Source organism: Jaculus jaculus, chromosome 19, assembly GCF_020740685.1.
Source record: "Jaculus jaculus isolate mJacJac1 chromosome 19, mJacJac1.mat.Y.cur, whole genome shotgun sequence".
In the NCBI taxonomy this organism is placed as follows: Eukaryota; Metazoa; Chordata; class Mammalia; order Rodentia; family Dipodidae; genus Jaculus; species Jaculus jaculus.
In genome coordinates, this window is record NC_059120.1 from 44,241,656 (window position 1) to 44,259,945 (window position 18,290).

Consider the following 18,290-nt stretch of genomic DNA (forward strand, 5'->3'; position numbering starts at 1 on the left):
TAGTCTCGGGGTGGCCTCGAACTCACTGCAATCCTCTACCTCTGCCTCCTGAGTGCTGGGATTACAGGTGTGGGCCACCACACCCGGCTATTATGGTTTCTTTGCACCACTGCATTGACTTGGATTCTGAGGGGCTCTTTACTCCACAGTTGTGCCAGCCAGTGGGTGGAGAATCCTCACAATTTATCTGAGTCTTGTATCACAGAGAGAGCCTAAGGCCTACAGGGGTAAAGGTGCCTTCCCAAGTCCTCAAAGTCACTATATGCCACAGTTCTGGTGCCCTGTCTTCTTCCCATTGCTTTTCCCACTATACCACACAGTCTAGAGTTGTTGTCTTTTAAAGTAGCAAATTCAGGCTGGAGAGATGGCTTAGCAGTTAAGGCACTTGCCTGCAATGCTAAAAGACCCAGATTTCACTCCCCAGAACCAAATGCACAAGGTGGCACATGTGTCTGGAGTTCCTGTGCAGTGGCTAGAGGCCCTGGCACACCCATTCTCTTTCTCTCTCTCTCTCTCTCTCTCTCTGCCTCTTTCTTTCTCTGTTAAAAAAATTGTTGTTATACTCCATCATCTTGGGATATGAAACAATGGAAAGAGTCCTGCTCAGTCTTCTTGCCTCAAATAAAGATGAACTGTGTATGGGCATGTCTGGCTCTATTTTTTTTTTTTTGTTTTGAGGTAGGGTCTCATTTTAGCACAGGCTGACCTGGGATTCACTATGGAGTCTCAGGGTGGCCTTGAACTCATGGCGATCCTCCTACCTCTGTCTCCTGAGTACTGGGATTAAAGGCGTGCCCCACCACACCAAGCTTGGCTCTATTTTTAAGTTTCTAACAATCTCTCTGATCTGGCGAGGAGGAAGTATTCAGGGAGCATGTGGCCAGTCAAGGGGTTGGAAAGATTGCTTAGTGGTTAAAGTGCTTGCCTACAAAGCCAAAGGACCCAGATTTGATTCCCCAGAACCCACGTAAAACCAGATGCACAAGGTGGTGCATATGTCTGGAGTTCATTTGCAGTGGCTAGATGCCCTGGAGCACCCATTCTCTCTCCCTTTGTCTCTTGCTTTCCCTCTCTCTCTCTCTCTCTCTCTCTCTCTCTCTCTCTCTCTCTCTCTCAAATAAATAAGTTAATTTAATTAAATTAAATGAAAACAGAGGATTATTTTCTTAATAAAAAGAGAAAGAAAGAAAGAAGCTATATAAGAGAGAAAATGGTAAATCAGTGTGGGCAATGTTACCTTTCTCTTTGCTGTGACAAAATATCTGACAAGAAGGAACTTAGAGGAGAATGGTTTATTTTGGCTCACGGCTTGAGGTCCACGTAGCGGGAAAGCGTGGGAGCAGGGGCCCGAGGCAGCTGTTATGTTTTCAGTGAGGAAGCACAGAGAGGTAAATGCTGGTGCACTACTTGATCTTTCCTTTTCATTCAGTCCTGGGATCCCAGCCCACGGAATAACACCTCCCTCATTCAAGGTGAGTCTGCCCTACTCAGCTAAAACTCTCTGGAAACGTTCTCACGGACATGCCCAGAATTGTATCTCCTAGGTGATTCTAAATGACAACGACCAAAATTAACCATAACAGACAGTAACGAAGAAAAGGTGTTAGCGTCAACACGGCCAAACCCCCAGCACTGTGATTCCCCTCCATTCTGGAAGTAAAACTCAACTCTGAAGCCCTCTTCCTGCACCACATTCCCAAGCGTGTGGGATCTAGACGTGGCCCAGCTGGCCTGGGCTTCCGCTTGGCTTGGTATTCCTCACCTGAATCCTGGCACAACCAGAGTGAGAATCATGAAGTCATTGTCCGAAGCTCCGACAGCCGTATAAATGTGGTCACCAGCCACCTCCCAGCCTGGAGAAGGAGAAGAGAGTTAATGGCCTTGTAGCCTTGAGTGCTTGGCAACACTCAGGGAGATGAGGCACTGTCCAAGATATTCACCCTTGGTGCATACCCGGAAACTATGTTTCTTTTCTTTATTTCTTTTTTTTAATTTTCTTCTCTTCCTCCTCCTTTTTCTTCTCCCAATCTCTCCCTCCCTCCCTCCCTCTCTCTCTCTCTCTCTCTCTCTGTCTTTTTCATGAGGGTCTCATGTATCTTAGGCTGGCCTCAAACTCCCAATGTAGCTGAGGATGGCCTCAAACTACTGATCTATGGCCTTCACCTCCTGGGTGCTGGGATAACAGGAATATGCTACCACACGTGTTTATGCGGTACTGGGGGTCAGACCCAGGGCTTCACCCATGCGAGACAAACACCCTATCAATTCAGCAACATCCCCAGCCTGTTTCTTTTTCCTTCCCTTCTCTTCTCTCCTTCCTTCCTCCATTCTCTCTCTCTCTCTCTCTCTCTCTCTCCCCCCCCCCCCACCTCTCTCAAGGTCTCACTCTGTAAACCCAGGTTCTGGTCTTGAACTTGTAGTAATCCTCCTGTCTCACACTGAACAGCTAAGAGTGCAAGGGTGAGTTGCCACACTTGGCTTACCCTGCTACTTTGCCAGACTGAAGCATTCAGGGCAAGACTTCAGGTATGCGAAGGTTTTCTTTTTAATTTTTAATTTTTTTTGAGGTAGAGTCTCACTGTAGCCCAGGCTGACCTGGAATTCACTATGTACTCTAATGGTGGCCTTGAACTTGTGGCAATCCTCCTACCTCTGCTTCCCAAGTGCTGGGATTAAAGGCGTGCACCATCACACTTGGCTTTATTTATTTATTAACTTATTTTTTTAGACAGGACTTCAAACTGTAGACTCAGTTATTCTGAAATTCACTATGTAGCTCCAGGCTGGTATTAAACTCATCATAATCTTCCTGCCTCAGCCTCCTGAGTGCTGGGTTTACAGGCATGAGGAGCCACCAAGCCCAGCCTGCAAATGTTTTTCCTATTTCCATTCTGTTTCTAAAACTAAACTTTCTAGCATATCTGCACATAGAATTGGAACTTTCCAGAAAATGATGGCTTGGTAAGTGTATTATGAAGAAATGTGAGCTTGGAAGAACATCTGTGAGGGTACAGGGAATGATAAGCTCATGGAAGGGGAGAGGCCATCACCTGTCAGACCCTTGTACTCAAAGTTGACCCCGCTGAGAACAGTAGTTTCCATGTTTTCAGGCAGCGTGTTCCACCATTTGTATTCAAATCCCACGGCAGGCTCAGTCCCAGCTGGGCAGTGGGTACAATCTGCAGAAACCACAAGGTACGTCTCTCAGCAGGAAAGACAGCTGCCACACAGACAAGTGACAGCCAAAGAGAGAAATGGCTGGTGTTGTCACACAAATATATATGTCAAACAGATTGAAACAACATTCCAGGAGGTTGGAGAAATTGCCCAGTGCTTAAAGACGCTAGCTTGCAAAGCCGGCCTGGGTTCAATTCACCAGACACCCACCTAAAGCCAGCAACAAGAGGACCTGGTGCATGTGTGCATGCACATATACACACAGATGAATTAAAAAACACGCCAACAGGGCCGGAGAGACAACTCAGTGATTAAGGCACTTACCTGCAAAATCTAATGACCGAGTTCAATTCCCCAGTACACACGAAAAGCCAGAGGCACTAAGTGACACGTGCATCTGGAGCTCATTTGTGGGAGCTAGAAACCCTGGCATGCCCATTCTCTCTGTCTCTCTTTGCTTGCAAATAAATAAATAAAATATTTTAAAAGACATGCCAATATATCTCATAATATATCTCCTGAGGTATGAATACTGAGCCTTCATTTGAATACAAGTTTTTTACGTGGTAGGGTATGTGTGATGTGGCATTATGTGTGTGTGGCATGTGCAAGTGTGACATACACAAATTAAAAAAACACACAAATTTAATAAACACAAAACAATAGAAGGTACATGTAAGTTTTGAAGTAAAAACATTAATAGGACGTGTGTGTGTGAGTGTGTGTGTTCTGTGAATGAGGGATGTGTGTGTATACATGGGCACGAGCAAGGCAGTCAGTGTGTGTATGTGTGTTCTGTGAATGAGGGATGTGTGTGTATACACGGGCATAAGCAAGGATGTCAGTGTGTGTGTGTGTGTGTGTTCTGTGAATGAGGGATGTGTGTGTATACACAGGCATAAGCAAGGCAGTCAGTGTGTGTGTGTGTTCTGTGAATGAGGGATGTGTGTGTATACACAGGCATAAGCAAGGCAGTCAGTGTGTGTGTGTGTTCTGTGAATGAGGGATGTGTGTGTATACACGGGCAAGAGCAAGGCAGTCAGTGTGTGTGTGTGTGTGTGTGTGTGTTCTATGAATGAGGGATGTGTGTGTATACACGGGCATGAGCAAGGCAGTGTGTGTGTGTGTTCTGTGAATGAGGGATGTGTGTATACACGGGCACGAGCAAGGCAGTCAGTGTGTGTGTGTGTGTGGTCTGTGAATGAGGGATGGGTGTGTATACACGGGCACAAGCATGCATACAGAGCGCACATGTGGATGTCAGAGGACAACATCTGGGTGTGCGTCCGCTCCTTCCACCTTGCCTGAGACAGGTTCTCTCTGGTTTGGGTTTCCCCTGAGTCCACCTCCCATTGTCGTAGGTGCTTTGGGATCGCAGATGGGTGCCACTGTAGTGGAAATGAAGCTGAAAGTTGAACAGCAGATGGAAAAAAATCTCATAGAGGGAACGATGGAGAAAGGGCCCAGAGGGGCGGTAAGAAGAAAGGACAGCCGGGCGTGGTGGCGCACGCCTTTAATCCCAGCACTCGGGAGGCAGAGGTAGGAGGATCGCTGTGACTTTGAGGCCAGCCTGAGACTACATAATGAAATCCAGGTCAGCCTGGACCAGAGTGAGACCCTACTCCAAAAAGAAGAAGGAGGAGAAGAAGAAGAGGAAGAGGAAGAAAGGACAGTTCAGGCTAACACAAAGTACAAGGGAGTTCATGGTTTGGGCAGCCTGACTACAGGAATGACTGATATGCAAATTGCCATGCCCTACTTGTTGCTAACGCCTCCCCTCAGCTATGAAAAGTATAAAATGAAAATAAAATTCTCAGCTTGGGTGTCATGGCCGCTTTTGGGAGTTATCCCAGCTCTTTGGCCCCCGGGTCAATAAACTCTTCCACTTTCACACATACTGGCATTGCAGTGATCGTTCCAGAGAATTTCTGCAACACCACTTTGCATCCAGTTTTACATGGGTGCTGAGGATTCAAGCTCTGGCCAGCAGGCTTGGCACAGCAAGAGCTTTAACCAGTAAGCGACCTCCCCAGCCCTTAGATGTCTCTGTTAAACCCGCCCCGTGTACTTCACATTACCATCACTTAAATGCATTCACATTAGCAGGTACACAAATTCTACTCTACTTTCTTTCTTTCGGTCTCTCTCCCTCCCTCCTTTCTTTCTTTCTTTCTTTCTTTCTTTCTTTCTTTCTTTCTTTCTTTCTTTCTTTCTTTTTTATTTTTTCCGAGGTAGGGTTTCACTCTAGCTCAGCATGACCTGCAATTTACTATGTACTCTCAGGGTGGCCTTGAACTCACGGCAATCCTCCTACCTCTGCCCTCCCCCACCCCCGCCCCAGTGCTGGGATTAAAGGGGTGTGCCACAATGCCCAGTTTCCCCACTTGTTTGGTGCGGTATAGTTTACAGGCTCTGATTGAGTTCAATTGGTCACCTCAGCTCCCTAAACCTTTTGGTCAGCATCTGTGCCACATACTGGAAGCCTGTGTTGAGAAGATTGGGACCCTTGAGGCCTGAGATACACCTGGAGTTTCGATGAAGAGGAAGGCAGGAAAAATGTTAAATCTGACCCTGTCCTACAGGCAGCCCTGACCTCTGTTCTCCAGAACTTGGTCTTCAGAGATGGCCTGCTTTTCACTGTGTCCTATGGATGGGCAGAGAGCATTCAGCTGGCTGCTCTGAGTGTCCGCATGGCCGTGTGATGGTGGATCGGGCATGGGGAATGGGGCCCAGGGCGGTTACCAGAGCCGTTGGAGTACGAGCCGTACGGGCAGGGCTCGCAGGTGCTGTTGCTCGTCTTGAAGAAGCCTGGGTTGCAGGGTGGGCAGCGGGTCTTCATACCAGAAGCGGGCAGCTGCACAGCCCCCTCAAGGTCCTCGCCACAGATTTTCGGCATGGCCCATTTGTACATGAGCTGCGTCTGCAAAAATGGATTAAGCAGGGCTCAGTATGTGTGGGACTTAGCCCGTTTTGGACTGACAAGGAAGAGGAAGTTTGGGCCCTAACAGCTAAGCCGTCTCTCTCCAGCCCATGTTTTTTGTTTGTTTTGTTTTGCTTTGCTTTGTTTTGTTTTGTTTTGAGGTAGGGTCTCACTCTAGCCCAGGCCGACCTGGAATTCACTCTGTATTCTCAGGGTGGCCTTGAACTCACGGCGATCCTCCTGCCTCTGCCTCCTGAGTGCTGGGATTAAAGACGTTCACCACCACGCCCGGCTGTGTCATTATTTTTTTTTTTTTTGAGGCAGGGTCTCACTTTATCCCAGCCTGACTGGGAACTCACTACCCCATAGCCCCAGGGTGGCCTGGAACTCAACAGCGATCCTCCAACCTCAGCCTCTTGAATGCTAGGACTACAGATATGTGCCACCACACCCAGCTCCCTGGTACTTTTAAAAATTACTTATTTGCGTGTGTGTGTGTGTGTATGGGTGTCCCAGGATCTCTTGCTGCTGCAAACACCATATACTTGCACTACTTTTTAAAAATATTATTTATTTATTTATTTGAAAGAGAGAAAGAGGGAGAGAGAGAGGAAGAATGGGCACACCAGGGCCTCCAGCCACTACAAATGAATTCCAGATGCATGCGCCCCCTTGTGCATCTGGCTTATGTGGATCCTGGAGAATTGAACCGGGATCCTTTGGCTTTGCAGCAAAGGCTTGAACCGCTAAGCCATCTCTCCAGCCCCGCACTACATGGATTTTTGTTCACCACCACACACAGTTTATGCAGTGCTGAGGATTGAACATAGGACTTTGTGCATGCTGGACAAGCATTTTACCAAGTGAGCTCCATCCTCTGATGGAAGCAGTAGGCACAGATGGTGGAGTAACCTTCAGGAGACCCCTGCTGCGTCAGGGCAAGGTGGGCAGCTACATTCTTCCCACATAGCCCTCAGATCAAGCCAGAGACAAAACGGTTCTCTAACGGGTGGCGCTGAGCTGTGGTCTGAGCTGTATGCCACCTAGGTGAAAAGATTGCCAAGTAAGGCTCTGTCCCTTTCATTCAGGGTAAGACGTGACAAGGTTGTAGTCATAAGAAGGGGCCTAGGCTGCCTTCATTGGGCTCTTCCTCCCCCTAGCTCAGCCATCCTCACTGTGAAGAACAGACAATGGCCAGAGACTTTATATATATATATTAGGATAGGGTCTTGCTACATTCAACATCTGACCTTGAACTTAAGTTCCTCTTACTTTAGCCACCTGAGTGCTAAAATTACAGGTTTCTACCACCACACTTGGTCCCCAGGCTTGTGTCTCAGCCTTAATCTTGCCCGCCTATCTCCCGCGGGCCTCATGGAGAGGAGGTCCAGTCAGGAACACCGACTTGGCTTTCTTTGGAGCAGCTCATTTAGTGGCTTCAAAGGACCGGCTATTCTGGTACATGAGAAACCACTGGAGCCAGCAAAGATCACAGGGGCAACCAGCACCCGGCCTGAGCCGTCCTTTGATTTTTAAAGAACCATTTAGAGGACAGAGTGAAATCATCAGGCGGAGCAGAACCAGCGTGGCGGGAGGCACAAAGGGGGCTCTGTCGGGCGCTCTGCTGCAGGCGCAAACCCTCTGAGCCAGGCTTAGGCGGCCCTGCGTGGTGAGAACCCAGCGCCGGCCTGGCCCCAGCACCTAGAGGCCCCCGAGCTCTGGCCTGGCAAGGGCAGACATCTGGGCTCCAGGCAACAGAAAGACCTCGGTCTGAGCCTAAGAGAGGGCAAAATGGGGCAGAGAGGAAGAAAAACAGCTAAATATGGTCAATTTTATGTCTAGTAGGGCAAAAAGAAAAAGGATTAATGAATTGTCTTTTGTTGTTGTTGTTTATTTGGTTTTTCAAGATAGGATCTCACTCTAGCCCAGGCTGACCTGGAATTCACTATGTAGCCTCCCGTTGGCCTCAAACTCACAGTGATCCTCCTACCTCTGTCTCCCTAGTGCTTGGATTAAAGGCATGTGCCACCAGGCCCAGTTTATCCTTTTTGCTTTTTTTTGAGACAGGGTCTCATGTAGCCCAAACTAGATCGAAATTCAGCATGTACCCGAATCTGGCTTTGAACTCCAGATGTTTTTTTGCCTCCACCTCCCAAGTGCTGGGGTTGCGGGTGGGTATGCGCTACCCAGCCTGTATTATTGGTGAGTCACTTAAGATCAAGGAAATGAAAATAATTTTACAAGGTCACATGGAACACCAGGAACTGTAGCACTGAGTTTCAGGTCCAAGGGACAATAACAGACATTCTTTTCTTGGCTGCTGTCAAAGAGCAGAATGTTCACCTCACATGAGAGCAGAGGCTGGTGTGGGAGATTATGAAGAATGACCTCTGCTAAGGACCAGGCTTGTCTCATGGTTACTGAGCAAATGGAGGCGTAAGCCATCGATGAAACATCCATGCATCCTAGCAGCCTAGCAGTCTGCCAGTGCTGACAGCAACATTCACAAATCCTACCTCCCTTTATTCATTTATTATTATTAACTTTTTTGTTTTTTTTTTTTTTTTGGTTTTTTGAGGTAGGGTCTCACTCTAGCTCAGGCTCTCCCGGAACTCACTATGGAGTCTCAGGGTGACCTCAAACTCACAGTGATTCTCCTACCTCTGCCTCCTGAGTGCTGGGATTAAAGGTGTGCGCCACCATGCCTGGCTCCCCCTTCATTTGTTAAGACAGGGTCTTGCTATGTAACTCAGTCTGATCAAGCTCCTGCCTCCACTGGGATTATAGGTGTGAGCTACCACACCTGATATGATTCTATCTCCTCGAGAGGCTCTGGCCTACAGATACTGACAGTTCATCAAGAATATTTAGTTGGGCCCGGCATGGTGGTGCATGCCTTTAATCCCAGCATTTGGAAGGACAAGGTAGGAGGACTGCTGTGAGCTCAAGGCCACCTTGATACTACAGAGTGAATTCCAGGTCAGCCTGAGCTAGAGCAAGGCTCTACAAAAACAGAAAAAAGAGAAAGAATGTTTAGGGCTAGAGAGATGGCTTAGTGGGTTAAGAAACTTGCTAGCAAACCCATAGGACCCCGGTTTGCACAAGGTGGTGCATGCATCTGGAGTTCATTTGCAGTGGCTGGAGGCCCTGACGTGCCCATTCTCTATCTACCTCTATCTCTTTCTCTCTCTCAAATAAATAAAGAAGTAAAATATTTTATATAAAAAGAATGTTGAGTCAGGTTGGAGAGATGGCTCAGTCGTTAAGGTGCTTGCCTGCAAAGCCTAATGACCTGGGTTCAATTCCCCAAAAGGCAGATGCACAAAGAGGTACATGCATCTGAAGTTTGTATGCCACACCCATTCTCTCTATCTCTGCTTACAAATAAGTAAATAAATAAATAATATTTTTTAAAAAGAAAGTTGAGCTGGAGAGATGGCTTAGCAGTTAAGATGCTTCCCTGTGAAGCTTAAGGACCCTGGTTTAATTCCCCAGTACCTACATAAGCCAGATGCACAAGGTGGCGCATTTGTCTGGAGTTCATTTGCAGTGGCTAGAGGCCCTGTTGCTCCCATTCTCTCTCACTATCAGCTTCTCTCACTCTCTTTCTCAAATAAATAAATAATAGTAGGTTCTTTTATTAGGGCTGGAGAGATGGCTTAGCGGTTAAGGCATTTGCCTACTAAGCCAAAGGATCATGCTTCGATTCTCTAGGACCCACGTAAGCCAGGTGTACAAGGGAGCACATGCATCTGGAGTTTGTTTTCAGTGGCTGGAGGCCCTGGCATGCCCGTTCTCTCCCTCTCTTGGCCTCTTTCTCAAATAAATAAATGAATAAAATATAGTTAAAAGCATACCAGGCGTGGTGGTGCACACCTTTAATCCCAGCATTCAGGAAACACAAGTAGAGGGGTCGCCGTGAGTTTGAGGCCACCCTGAGACGATACAGTGAATTCTAGGTCAGTCTGTGCTAGACTGAGACAACCCTACCTCGAAAAACAAAAACAAAACAAACCAAAAAGTTCTTTTTAAAAAAAGAATGTTCAGTCTGAAGTAGATCCTGCCACTTACACCCTCCAGCGCATCCACCCTCACTGGACTCTGGTCCTCCTCTTTGCCCAGCACAGACTGACCCACTCACTCTTCACTGGGAAGCTCCAGAGCTCCCCCTTCCCATCAGCCAGCTCTGTACAACGTCGCCTCCACAAAGCCCATCCTTAACCCGTCAGAAACAGTGCCCCATCCTCTGTCATGCTCCGTCTCCTCATCCTGTTGTATTTGTTTCTTCTCACCACCCGAGAGACTATACACCATCTGTGGTCCATCTTCCCTCTGTCTCCCCAAGAACTGAGCTCTATGCCAGGTGTGAAGTACGCCTGCAATCCCAGCCCCCAGGAGAAGGAAGAGGCGGGAGAATTGGGAGTTCAAGGTCAGCCTAGGCTACATGCGACCTTGTCTCAAGAAACAAAGACAAAGCTGAGTGGGGTGGCGCATGCCTTTAATCCCCGGCAGAGGTAGGAGGATCACTGTGAGTTCGAGGCCACCCTGAGGCTTCGTAGTGAATTCCAGGTCAGCCTGGGCAAGACCCTATATAAAAATAAAATAAAATGGGGCTGAAGAGATGGCTTAATGGTTAAAGCACTTGCCTGCAAAGCCTAAGGACCTAGGTTTGGCTCCCCAGAACCCATGTAAGCCAGATGCACATGGTGGCACATGTATCTGGAGTACATTTGCAGGGGCAGGAGGCCCTGGCACACCCATTCTCTCTCCCTCTCTCTAATAAGTAAATAAATAAAATTTAAATATGTGAATAAAAAGAAAAGAAACATATATATATTTGCTAAACAAATAAGAGGTCTTCTCTGTCCCGCTGCTAGTGTGGCTGTCATTCTCATGGGCTTCCCCAGGGTCCTGTATGTCACCCCATTATCCTCTTGAGCCTCACCCAGCCCTACTGTGGAGACAGGGATCTGTCTTAGTCATCTCTAGTTCCCCAGCACATCGGTCCCCACATAAGTACTTGTCAGCTCAACCATAAGGAAAGTTCTTTTTTGTTGTTGTTTGGTTTTTCGAGGTAGGGTCTCGCTCTAGCCCAGGCTGACTTGGAATTCACTATGGAGTCTCAGGGTGGCCTTGAACTCACAGCAATCCTCCTACCTCTGCCTCCCAAGTGCTGGGATAAGACCGGGCTCTGGAAAGTTCTTTCCTGAGGCAGGAAGCCCAGAGGTAGGAGAACCAGCAGGAACTGAACCGGTCAGGTCATTCTCCAGGGAACTGGAGAGTACGGTTCTCTTTGCCAGTCCCAGCGGGAGCTGAGAAGGAGAGGAGAATGACAAGCTCTATGTGGAAATAAGCACGTGTGGACAGCTGCTCATGCCCAGCAGGTGGACGGGGTGTCAGTACGCAAATGGCGGGAACACAGCAAAAGAAAATGAAGTGGTTTTCGAAACAGAGCATATAAATGTGAATACCCAGTGAAACGAATGGGACCAAAACAGCTTCTGAGCTGAGAAATGAACGGAGCCATCCCATCCTGAGCCCTGGGGGGACACCGCATCGTCTGTGGGGTTTTAGTTACTGTCAGTTTCACTGACCACCATAAAGCCCAGGGAGGAGAAGATGGGCTCTCAGAGTGCTACCCACCTCTCCGTTGGCATCACAGGCCGTGTGTGTGTAGAAGTAATCCTTGTCCGTACAGGCTGGGCGCGCCTTGCAAGAGGAAGACCCTTTTTCTGAATGATCAAAGGGGGGGAAAAAGTGCAGTTATGTCAGAGAGCAGAGCTCTGGTGCCCATTACTAGTTAGCACTCTCCATTCCTTGGGGTACACTACCGCATAGACCTACGGATGCATTTTGCTGTTGTTGTTGTTTGGTTGGTTTTGTTTGATTTGTTTGTTGTTTGTTTGGCATTGCTGTTTTATTTTTATTTTTATTTTTTATTTGAGAAAGAGAGAGATTGAAACAGATAGAGAGAATGGGTGCGCCAGGGCCTCTAGCCATGGCAAACAAACTCCAGATGCCTTGTGCATCTGGCTTACGTGGGTCCTGGGGAATTAAACCTGGATCCTTAGGCTTCACAGGCAAACATCATAACCACTAAGCCATCTCTGCAGCCCTTTTGAAAATTTTGTTTATTTAGGAGAAAAGAGAGTATATGGACACACCAGGGCAATTTGCTGCTGCAAATGTACTCCAGATGTGCATCTGGCTTTACATAGGTATTGGAGAATCGAACCCAGGTCAGCAAGCTTTGTAAGCAAGCACATCTAACCACTGAGCAATCACCCCATTTTTTTTTTTTTTTTTGAGGTAGGGTTTCACTCTAGCCCAGGCTGACCTGGAATTCTCTATGTACTCTCAGGGTGACCTCGAACTCACAGCAATCCTCCTACCTCTGCTTCCAAAGTGCTGGGATTAAAGATGTGTGCCACCACATCCAGCTTTTTTTTTTGGGGGGGGGGATTGATTTGTTTTTGTTTTTGAGATAGAGTTTCACTCTGTAGACCACACTAGCCTGGAACTCATTATGTAGTCCAAATTGGCTTCAAATTTAGTGACTCTCCTGCCATAGCCACTCAGAGCACTGTGATCACAGGCATGGGCCACCACACCCAGCTAGTGTATTGCTTTTATCCCCAAGATTTGAATGTCCACCTTTGACCTTGCCTCTTCTCCACGAGACCATCCTCACAAATGGGACTCCACTCAAGCAGAAGGTTCTATTTTCCTCAACTGAAGCATGCCAGCATTGACTTTAACTCTGACCTGATCCTGCTAAGAGATGCTAACTACCCACTGGAGTACTGGAGATTGAAACCAGGACCTTGGGCATGGGAAACAAATACCCTACCCCTGGGCCTTTTTCCCAGTTGTTTTATCCTACTCTCTGTTGGTATTCCCTTGGAATGAACCCTGTGTAACAACTATTCCAATGAATCCCACTTAATTTTTAAATTTTTATATTTATTTATTTGAGAGAGAGAGAGAGAGACAGATTATATATATAATAGATAGAGAAAGAGAAAGAGTGGGTGTGCTCCTGCATACAAACTCAGAACACATGCACCACTTTGTGCATCTGGCTTTATTTGGGTATTAGGGAACTGAACCCAGGTCAATAGGCTTTGTAAGCAAGCACCCTTAACCACTAAGCCATCTCCCCAGCCCGTGGATCCCAATTTAAAGCAATGGATTTCATGTTCTTTGTTTTTTTCCAGGTAGGGTCTCTCTCTAGCCCAGGCTGACCTGGAAGTCACTTTGTAATTCCAGACTTGCTGCAAATTCACAGCAATTCTCTTACCTCTGCCTCCCAAGTGCTGGGATCAAAGGCGTGCACCACTATGCCCAGCTCTTGTTAATATTATTATTATTTTTTTTTGAGACAGAGTCTTACACTATAGCACAGGCTAGCCTCGAACTCCTGATCTTTATATCTCAAGTTCCCAAGTGCAGGGATATAAGCACATGCCACTATACTCAGCTTAAAAGACTTTTGAAGAAGAAAAAGCTGTTTCTTCTACCTAAAAAAATAAGCATAATTCATGCAAGTAAAATTTGGGCTGGAGAGTTGGCTTAGCAGTTAAGGTGCTTGCCTGTGAAGCCTAAGGACCCAGGTTCAATTCTCCAGGTCCCACGTAAGCCAGATGCACCAGGTGATGCATACATCTGGAGTTAGTTTGCAGTGGCTGGAGGCCCTGGTGTGCCCATTCTCTCTCCTTCTCTCTTTCTTTTTCTCTCTCACTCAAATAAGTAAATAAATAAAATATTTTTAAAAATTAGTACAATCTGGGGCTGGAGAGATGGCTTTGCAGTTAAGGCACTTGCCTTCAAAGCTTAAGAAACCAGGTTCAATTCTCCAGTATCCACATAAGCAAGATGCACATGGTGGCACATGCATCTGGAGTTTGTTGGCAGTCGTTAGAGGGCTTGGCACATCCATTCTTTCTCTCTCTCTCTCTCTCTCTCATAAACAAATAAAAAATATATTTAAAAAAATATTAGTAAAGTTTGCCAGATGTGGTGGTGCACACATTTAATTCCAGCACTCAGGAGACAGAGGTAGGAGGATCACCTTGAGTTTGAGGCCACCCTGAGACTACATAGTGAATTCCAGGTCAGCCTGAGCTAGAGTGAGACCCTACTGGAAAAACACAACAAAAAATTAGTAAAATTTCCCATGAAATTTTATTTTTGAAGAATTTTTTAAAAACTCTTGCTTTGTAGGGTACACTTTATAATGCTCCCACTGCTATTATCACTACTTCTAATATGAATCCTGAGTACTCTGCAAGTAAGCATTTAATGACCGTGAGACCTCCACTCTGTACATTACCTGATAGGCAGTATGGTGTCATGGAATGAGACTTCAAGCTAGACATTTCTATGTTTGGGCCTGCATCATCATTTAGTAGTCTACCATTTTAGGCAAGTGACTTAACTTCCTTTTCATCTGTTCAGCATGAATAATACTGTCTACCTTGCTGAAGTCATCAGTAGATACTTTCATATGACAGTAAATATGATTACCTGGAAGTTTGAAAGTTCCAATATATATATATATATATATATATATATGTATGTATGTATGTATGTATGTATGTATGTATGTATGTTTTTTTTTTTTCTTTAGGGCTGGAGACATGGCTTAGTGGTTAAGGTGCTTGCCTGCAAAGCCTAAGGACCCAGGCTCAATTTCCCAGTACCCATGTAAGCCAGATGCACAAGCTGACATATATGTCTGCAGTTCATTTGCAATGGCTAGAGGCCCTGGCATGCCTATTTTCTATCTCTCTCTCAAATAAATAAAGTAAAAATTTTAATTTTTTTTTTTTGAGGTAGGGTCTGCTCTAACCCAGACTGACATGGAAGTCACTCTGTAGTCCCAGGCTGGCCTTGAACTCACAGCAATCCTATACCTCAGCCTCCCTAGTGCTGGGATTAAAGGCATGTGCCACCATATCCAGCTTAAAAAAATATTTTCTAAAAAAATTATATTTATTTATTTATTTGAGAGCGACAGACACAGAGAGAAAGACAGATAGAGGGAGAGAGACGGAATGGGCACGCCAGGGCTTCCAGCCTCTGCAAACGAACTCCAGATGCGTGCGCCCCCTTGTGCATCTGGCTAACGTGGGACCTGGGGAACTGAGCCTCGAACCGGGGTCCTTAGGCTTCACAGGCAAGCGCTTAACCACTAAGCCATCTCTCCAGCCCAAAAAAATATTTTTAAATTATTTTTATTTATTTATTTTCAAGAGGAGGGAGAGTGAGAGAAAATGGGCATGCTGGGGCCTCTTGCCACTGCAAACTCAGGATGCATGTGCCACTTGTGCATCTGGCTTTACAGGGGTACTGGAGAATTGAATCTGGGCCTTCAGGCTTTTCTAGCAAGTGTCTTTAACCAATGAGCCATCTCTCCAACCTACAAGTTTTTTGTTTTGTTTTGTTTTTTTCTAATTTCAGAACTGTCCCAGGAGCTTTAATGAAAATTAAAAGTCTCTTTCCCTCCCTTCCAGTGAAGGGCTTATTTCTCAACTGATCCCTTCCTTCTCCCAAATGACTTTCTAGATCAGAGAATCTCCTAATGGCAGCCTTGTGGGCCTATGCAGGGCCATCTCTTCTGTCCTTGTCTTATTGGGCTGGGCAAGAGGGAATGAATGGCCGAGAAACAGCTGGGGTCTTCTCAGCTCATTTACTTCATTAATAAGCAGAAGGACCAATTCAGCAGAGGGATTCAGGGACTCCTGCTGTTGACTGATTTAGCCAGGAGAGATTTGGCGGGAGAATGCTGAAAATGGACCAGTTCCCAGGACCTTGTATATTAGATCTGGCAAAGCGCAGGCTGTGTGTTAGAAAACACATTTGGCACTAAGACCTTTGCTCTGCTTGTCAAATATTTGCTCAGCCAGACCCCCTCGAATCCAGGTGTTAGCAGAAAGGGTCCAGCTGTTTACCTATGGGCCACTTTGAAAATGGGTTCAATAAATGATTAACCCAAATGCTGAAGCAGATCTCATTTTGCTAGCTCAGGCCTCACCAAGGGGTTCAGTTTAGACACTTGTCAAGTTTCAAAGAGCATCTCAGATGTTTGGCAGGCTGAGGAAGTGAAAAATGGTTTGAGGAGGACTGGCCTCAGGCAAACCTGTAGTAAGATAGCTTATCTCAGCACCCCCACTCCTCCTTCGGCCCCTCCCTCCTCTGTCAACATAGTCGCCACCCTTCCAGGAGTACAGCCCTCTCACTCAGACCATTTTATCAAAGGAAAACATTTCCTTTGCAGATCTGAGGGCCGAATGAACACAAAGCACAACTCATACCGGCCCAGACCCTTGGAAAGCCCCTTAGCCTCTCTGAGCTTCTCTTTCTTCATTTGTAAGTGGGCAACTCATCCCCACTCCAAGCTCAGAGTACTAAGTGAGATAATGTGTGTCAACTGTAAAGTTTTATACAAGCTAGCTCTTATTATATCAAATATTTTCATATTAAAAGAAAGGTGGGCGTGGTGGCACACGCCTTTAATCCCAGCACTTGGGAGGCAGAGGTAGGAGGATCGCAATGAGTTCAAGGCTGCCCTGAGACTCCATAGTGAATTACAGATCATACTGGACTAGAGTGAAAACCTACCTCAAAAAAAAAAAAAAGAAAGAAAGAAAGAAAAGAAAAACAAAGAGAAGAGTATCTTGGGTTGAAGAGGTGGCTCAGTAGTTAAGGTGTTTGTGAAGCCAGATGTACTAAGTAGTACATTCATCTGGAGTTTGTTTGCAGTGGCAAGATGCCCTGTGCACCCATTCTCTCTCTCCCTGTCTCTGTCTCACTCTTTCTGCTTGCAAATAAATAAAAACAATTTTAAAATATTCATTTATTTATTTGACAGAGAGAAAGTGACAGATAGAGAGGAAGAGAGAGAATGGGCACGCCAGGGCCTCCAGCCACTGCAAACGAGCTCCAGACGCGAGCGCCCCCTTGTGCATCTGGCTAACGTGGGTCCTGGGGAACCGAGCCTCCAACTGAGGTCCTTAGGCTTCACAGGCAAGCGCTTAACCGCTAAGCCATCTCTCTAGCACCCTCCAATTTCTTTTTACTCTTTTTTTGGAAACAGGGCTTAGTGGGTAAAGTACTTGTGAAAGTGGGAGGACCTGAGCTTGCATCCCAGCACCCATGGGGAAAAAGAAGCCCGGTGCAGCATCGTGAACCTGAACCCCCAACACTGGGGCAGCAGGACGGGAGGATCCTCAGCGCCTGCTTGTCAGTTCAGCCAAATCAGCAAGTTCCAGGTTCCAGGTTGAGTGAGACCAGGTTTCAGAAAATAAGATTGAGGGCTGGAGAGATGGCTTAGCGGTTAAGCGCTTGCCTGTGAAGCCTAAGGACCCTGGTTCGAGGCTCGGTTCCCCAGGTCCCACGTTAGCCAGATGCACAAGGGGGCGCACACGTCTGGAGTTCGTTTGCAGAGGCTGGAAGCCCTGGCGCGCCCATTCTCTCTCTCTCCCTCTATCTGTCTTTCTCTCTGTGTCTGTCGCTCTCAAATAAATAAATTTAAAAAAAAAAAGAAAAGAAAATAAGATTGAGAAAGGCTCCCAACATCAACCTCTGGCCTCCACGTGCATGCACACACTTGTGCGCACACACACTCACCCAAAATGCTCCTGGGCAGTTTTCCTAGAACCACCTTGTCGTTCAAGCCCTTGCACAACTGCTAATTTGGAATAGGCCCCAGAGACCGACTAACAAAGGCCACCATTGACAAAGTGGAGCAGGGGAAGAAGAAATTCAAGTGGAGAAACAGGAATTAGACTATAGTTAGACACTTCCTCCAAGAGCTAAACTACACTATTCTGGCTGAAAACACAAGATCTGTGCAGGTGAATGGGACTTTTGTTTTAAAGGAGTTGAGGAATGAGCAACCTCCAAGGTCAATGGCTGGTCTGGAGTAAGTAAGCCCACGCCACGGCACCCGTGTGACATGTGGACTTGTCCATGGAGGGCTGCAAGCGGGCTCGAGAGGGCCTTGTGCTGGGTTTGTATTTAGTTCTGTGACAGAAATGAAAAAAAAAAATAGAGTAGTGGTGAATATTTTCAGGGACAAACATGGGAGAGGTTCTTCATCTCTCCTTTCTTCCTTGTTTTAGAACCTGCTCTGGAGTTTAGACCTGGTGCCTGTCAATGGGCTGCCTAAACAGAAGGCCCTGTGGTGACT

The 18,290-nt window shown here is 46.6% G+C and overlaps 1 protein-coding gene across 2 annotated transcripts in view; it reads right to left on the reverse strand.

Annotated features, from left to right (window-relative positions):
- Nucleotides 1-18,290, reverse strand: part of Elapor1 (endosome-lysosome associated apoptosis and autophagy regulator 1) — a 99,836-nt gene that overhangs the window by 17,781 nt on the left and 63,765 nt on the right. For both annotated transcript variants that reach the window (XM_045138576.1, XM_004659048.2), the window contains exons 8-11: nucleotides 11,741-11,829; nucleotides 5,920-6,097; nucleotides 3,051-3,179; nucleotides 1,763-1,853 (exon numbers count right to left, since the gene is read on the reverse strand). In XM_045138576.1, coding sequence (XP_044994511.1) covers nucleotides 1,763-1,853; nucleotides 3,051-3,179; nucleotides 5,920-6,097; nucleotides 11,741-11,829 — 487 coding nt within the window. The remainder of the gene's footprint in view (nucleotides 1-1,762; nucleotides 1,854-3,050; nucleotides 3,180-5,919; nucleotides 6,098-11,740; nucleotides 11,830-18,290) is intronic.